The sequence below is a fragment of the Nestor notabilis genome, unplaced genomic scaffold (genome assembly GCF_000696875.1).
Source record: "Nestor notabilis isolate BGI_N333 unplaced genomic scaffold, ASM69687v1 scaffold21718, whole genome shotgun sequence".
Taxonomy (NCBI): Eukaryota; Metazoa; Chordata; class Aves; order Psittaciformes; family Psittacidae; genus Nestor; species Nestor notabilis.
Genome location: NW_009939924.1, coordinates 1 through 6293, shown reverse-complemented (window position 1 = coordinate 6293; position 6293 = coordinate 1). Strand labels below are relative to the sequence as shown.

The following is a 6293-nucleotide window of genomic DNA, read 5'->3' as shown; positions in this document are numbered from 1 at the left end:
GGCAGCTGAAGATCTGTGTCTTTCCATAGAAATAAAAATTATTTTCAATAAAAATTGCAAGCATTCTTATAAAAGAAGATCTTTTTTCTCTCTAAACAGCTAGTAAAGTAGGCATATCCAGGTTTTGCCCCGGAATAAATCATTCTGTTCTGCATGTCTACCCAGTCTGCTTCCATATAAGTTAGTTTATATTAGCTATTAATACAGCCCCACCAGCCAATCAGTTGTTGACTCAAGTTATGTAGCAGCCTTCGGTACATAAATATAGGCCTACCAGAAATCTGGAGAGAGACTTTTTACAATGGCATGGAGTGACAGGACAAGGCAGAATGGCTTTAAAGTGACAGAGGGGAGATTTACATTGGCTATAAGGAAGAAGTTCTTCCCTGTGAGGGTGCTGAGGCGCTGGCACAGGGTGCCCAGAGAAGCTGTGGCTGCCCCATCCCTGGCAGTGCTTAAGGCCAGGTTGGACACAGGGGCTTGGAGCAACCTGCTCTAGTGGAAGGTGTCCCTGCCCGGGGCAGGGGTTGGAGCTGGATGAGCTTTAAGGTCCCTTCCAACCCAAACCATTCTATGACTCTGTATCTACCTACAATTTCAGACACCTGCTGTGGTAGATTTAAGGTTGATGTGATGAAATACTGGGTTGGTCTCACAACAGTGCACACAATTGCTGTGTTGATTTTGCCTCACTAGAAAGTGAAAGAGAGAATCTTAACAGAGGAAGTTTACCCGAAAACTCCCCAAAATTATCAGCTATCGTTCTGCCAGTTAATAAACATGACTATTGAGAGGCTGAGATGGTATAAACGTCATTTGAAAAATGTATCATTTAAGTCAAAGTTGCTTGTGTGAGAAAAATGAGTGAACGAAACAGAAGGCAAATTGATTTGCCATACAGGAAACTTACAAGTCACAGGATTTCCCACAGGCTGTCAAAAGTGCTAATAGAACTGTAGAGGAAGCAGATGTTGGGGAGTGAGCAAGTTTGCAAGGTCTCTCATATCAGTGGAAGCGTCAAGCACAACTGGAGCACTGGAAAGCATGAAGTGCTAAACAAAGAGGCTTGAAACTGTGAGTAAACATGCTATCGTTTGATTCCTCTTATGTTAAGGAGGGCATGATTTTATGTGTTCTGGTAAAATACCGAGACTGCACATAGCAAACATGAACTCTGTTGTTTACTCTTTACATAACGACTGAAAAACGTTGAGGTGTTATCTAACTATTCTAGGTAAAATGGGTGTCAGAATTCTAAAGTTTCACTAAAAGCAAGGCTTTTATTTTTATGTGCGAATAAGTTTCTTGAACTGTGTTGATATAACATATCTTACAGTAAAAAGTCGTCTTCCAGTTTCTTCTCTTTCCTGTAAGTGGTATTAACATGAGCAGGCAGAGAAGGTCCAGAGTCACTGAAGTAGTTTAAAACTCTTCTTCTAAAGAGGAGGGATATTTTTCTGTTTCAGAGCACACAAATATTTCATTCGGTAACGGAGACCACAGTGATATCAGGCACAGTGAAACAGGGGTCGTTTGCTCAGCTTTGGGATATTGTCTTACATGAAATGAGGCTTTGCCAACATGTTCATTCGAGCAGAGGATAGTACAAAGCAGTACAATAAGTACCTCTTTAAACTTCAGATTTATAATCCTTTATCAGAATGACAGTGGCTAATTCTGCTTAGAAATTATTTCTCTGAAAATAGTTGAAATGATGCATTTTTTAAATGAATGTAAACAACAGAAACTCAGCATTTTTAGTCCCCTGGTTCAGTGGACATCAGCTAAAGGTTGCAGCTTGTGGATTCCAAAATCGTATTTCATATTTAGGAACTGATGCCTTTTCTTGGAAAATTTCCTTTTGAGCAGGTCAAGACAAAAACCAGAAATAGGATGAATGTTAGCAACCACTCCTCTCTTCGAGGAGAAAACACTAGATTATTGTAATAAGTAACTGAATGGGGAAATTTTGCTTCAGCTAACAATTAATTTGTTTAATGTTCGTAAGTTTGGCAATATCAATGTGCATTAGGTTACAGTGGTTTATGTGGGTATGTAAGCAAATCAAGAGCCTAGGGAGGGGAGTAGTCTCTGATAATCTAGTCTAGCTTGTCCTGAGTGTAATACAAGCATAACACTTGCTAAAGCAACAGAAGGAAGCCATTGATAAGGGCCAGCTGCAGTTACAGAAGCAACTAATTGTGCCAAAGGTGGCAAGAGCATCATGAGGAAGACTTCTTACTTCATCCCAGAGACCCCAGCCCAGGACCACCAGAGAGCAATGCGCAAGCACCGAAGGGAGGAGACTTAGGATAATGAGTTCCTGGAACTAATTGTAATAGAGGCCGCCTATCCTTGGAAAAACTATGAATATGTAACAATATGGGAGATAAAAACGAGCCTTTTGGAGAGCCAGAGCGGAGCCACAGAGGAGGAATCCCCTGTGAAGCTCCCAGCGCTGTAAATAAAATATTCTTTGCTCCACAGACTTTGTCCCTGGCTAAAACTGATGAAGTGAGCTTGTTTCTCACAATTATTTAAACAGAGTATGTAGATCTCTATGTGCCTCTATCGTTTTTATAGCCTGCTTCGTGTAAAAGGCACTTACTTGTTTGTTGATTGTCCCTGTCTTGTGAAGTTTTACTCGGTCACCATTCATGCCCTGGGAGGCCTCTGGTTTCCAGTAAGAAACTTACTTTTTTCCAGATCAAATGCTTCCTAATACTTTTGGCATGCTAAAACTACTCATTGTTAGTCTAAAAATAAGCTCTTAGGATGAATTTGCCTTGCCTGAAATACAATATTCATGAAGAGAAACAATATCAATAGGTTGTTTGCACATAGTTGAAACAGATTGTTTCACATAGAAGATGTGAGATGCAAGGGAACATTGGAGTGAACTTCCTACTTATGTAACTTACATGTTACTTACATGTAACTTACCCTAAGATGGAGACTTCTGTGCAGACGCATATACAGGAATTGCTGTCTTTTTTATATCAGCTGGAAAGTAGTACTTGCCATGAGTGGATTTTAAGGTTAGGTCTTTATTGCAGGAAGAGACTACTGGTTTTCTAATATTCCTTAATTCTTAAAAATGCAATTTTTAGGTATATTTCCCAAGCCTGATTTAACAGGAAATTAATTTTTCAGGTGTATTTCTGCCTGGCGTAAGACTGACAGTTGAAAACAAAGTGCAAACAAAACAGTGTAATGATGTTTGCACTTAGCATCTGTATCAAACCCCCCCAAACAACTGAATGCTGTATTTCTGTAAATAGATGTGACAGACATTAAGGATGAGGAACTTTATTAGTGCTTTGTTTTATCTCACCCGTTCATAAATTTGTCCCATCTCTTACGCAGTAAATCATCCTCCCCAGAAAAGTTTATATCAGGATGCTGTGATTATCTCTACCTTCCTCAGTCACTTTGAGTCCTACTGAAAACAGCGGTGGATTTAGAACTGTGATCTGAGACTTGGCATCTTTACTGGCAAAAGCAATTTACATTTAAGGTAATCTCAGCCCTCTGAAGAAGTGAAAAGGTCATTGATTTCAAACCTCTTTTATTAGATAATGTTGACTACCATAAGATCCTGCTAGGCTCTGGAAACATTTCCTTTGTTACTTAACAATCAGGAAACCGAGAGGCTGTGACAGTACAAGAAAAGGCAGTTTGAATTTCTGTTCATAGCACCTTTAGTTAGGAAGAAGAGGGGAAAGGATAACTCTACAGTTTTACAAGCTTCTTGGAATACCAGAAGATAGAGATTGTGGGTTTTCACAAACATGAAATTTCTTCCAGGCCTTAAAGTGATTCAAATTACACTGTATTACCATTATTATATACTAAACCAGCTGAAACTGTTGCAGTGGGCTCAAAGGTAGAGTAAAATATAATAAAGTTTGGAAGGAGGAGGTATAAGAGAATCTCTCATTTTTTTCCAAGCCTGTATGAAAAGTCAGATTTTCATACTGAAGTCTGAAGTGTCAAAACAGTAACTACTCAGTTTAACAGAACATAGTTGAATACAAAACATTTCTTCTTTTTTGGCACGTCTCTGAAAATGGGGGGGTTTGTGTGTTTGTTTTAGGGAAAGTGAACAGAAGACTGACTGTAAAGACCTGTGAAGTTCCAGATCGTGAAATTCAGCAATGATACACTGCGGAAAGAAACGTATTTGTGCTGTTGTCACATGTATTCTTATTTTTGCAACTGCTTTAATCTGTTCCTGGAAAGATCCTCAGCTGCCGAATAACATAACTAGAAAAATCTTCCCCCAGGCAACAACTGCCAGTCCAGCAGGTCAGCTTTGTAGGGGAAAACCTGCCCAAGATGTTATAACACCATTATCAGATAACAGAACTTTTATTATATCCCCGTACTTTGACAACAGAGAAAGCAAAGTCACCCGTGTGATTGGGATTGTTCACCACGAAGATGTAAAACAGCTCTTCTGCTGGTTCTGCTGTCAGCCCCATGGAAGGATCTATGTATCAAAAGCAACAATCGATGTTCACTCAGATAGATTTGGGTTCCCTTACGGAGCAGCAGATATAGTTTGTGTGGAACCCGAAAACTGCGACCCAACGCATGTATCCATTCACCAGTCTCCACTTGGAAACATTGACCAGCTGCCGAGCTTTGAAATCAGAAACCGCAAGGCTGAGCCCTTCCCTGTTGACTTCACCGTGTGCATCTCTGCCATGTTTGGCCACTACAACAATGTCTTGCAGTTTATACAGAGCATGGAGATGTACAAGATTCTTGGGGTACAGAAAGTGGTGATCTATAAGAACAACTGCAGCCACCTGATGGAGAAAGTCTTGAGGTTTTATATGGAAGAAGGAACTGTAGAGATAATTCCCTGGCCAATAAACTTGCACCTCAAGGTTTCTTCTAAATGGCACTTTTCTATGGATGAAAAAGACATTGGCTACTATGGACAAATCACAGCTCTAAATGACTGTATATACCGGAACATGCAGAGGAGCAAGTTTGTGGTTCTTAATGATGCTGATGAAATAATTCTTCCCCTTAAGCACCCGGACTGGAAAACCATGATGAGCAGTCTGCAGGAGCAGAACCCAGGGACTGCCGTTTTCCTCTTTGAGAACCATATCTTCCCAGAATCCGTGTCTACTCCCACATTCAACATCTCATCCTGGAATACTGTGCCAGGTGTTAACATATTAAACCATGTTCACAGGGAGCCCGATAGGAAAGAAGTTTTCAATCTTAGGAAGATGATAGTTGATCCACGAAAAGTGATTCAGACGTCAGTCCACTCTGTCCTACACGCTTATGGGAACAGTGTGAATGTTCCCATGGATGTTGCCCTCATTTATCACTGTCGGATGCCCCTTCAAGGAAACCTTCCCAGAGAATCCCTCATCAGGGATACGACACTGTGGAGATACAACTCGTCATTAATCATGAATGTTAACAAGGTGCTATATCAAACTGTACTGGAAGCTCAAAAGCGAAAGCCCAGTTAGAAGGAGGGAGAGCGAAGAGTTACTTGTGGGGAGGCAGAGGAGAGAATTTCAAAATCATAAAATGAAATTCACTTCCATGTGAAGTTTACATCTTACAGAGCTTTAGGAGAACATCCCTTCTACGTACTGTACAAAGGTAAATGCATTTGATTTGTGAGCTGAATCAAGGTATCCAGGGAAGAGATTTTCAAAACTGGAAAAAATAGTTTGATCCAAGATGGATGGTTGAGGCCTCAGCCCACTAGTTTTCAGTCCATTTTTCTGGGGATGTTTCCACATGGTTGGGAAGGGCCTGATAACATTGTTGTTACATGCCTTTGCAGGAAATCAGTGTGACAAACCTCTTAGCAGGGATACATCCTTCTGGAGATACACATCTTTGGCTCTGAAACTTAACTGTGTTGGGTTGCTACAACTTTTAAGTGCAGTAAAGAAATTTAAAGGTGTTGCAATAGGCATTTAATGCCATGTTCTCCCCAACAATAAATGCACTGTGTATTTAAGATCATCTAGTACTTGCAGGAAGAAAGGTCTGTAACATAGGGCCACCACCAGAAAAGATCCCATCCTCATATAGGGTCTCATATGAGTGTATTTCGTTGTAGGAATGATTCAATTACCAGTTGCTGTCTCTAAAAAGTAAAAGTACTGGTGTGAACGACTGGGTTTATCATCTTTAACTGTCAAAATTTCCTTTGCTTTTGTAAAAGTGATTTGCAGTTGGAGCTCACTTCTGCTGGGCTCCAGTCCGGAGCCCTCCTCCGAGGCACAGCCTCTCCCTGCGCTCCCTAT

General features: G+C 40.6%; 1 protein-coding gene across 1 annotated transcript; it reads left to right on the top strand.

Annotated features, from left to right (window-relative positions):
- The first annotated feature begins 4157 nt into the window (after positions 1–4157).
- LOC104410058 lies at positions 4158–5501 on the top strand. Its single transcript, XM_010020116.1, has one exon. It carries the CDS (start codon positions 4158–4160, stop codon positions 5499–5501), a length of 1344 nt encoding a protein of 447 aa, XP_010018418.1.
- Positions 5502–6293: the final 792 nt, after the last annotated feature.

Coding starts and splice junctions, on each gene's coding strand:
- LOC104410058 (XM_010020116.1), top strand. CDS start 4,158: ATGATACACTGCGGAAAGAAACGTATTTGTGCTGTTGTCACATGTATT.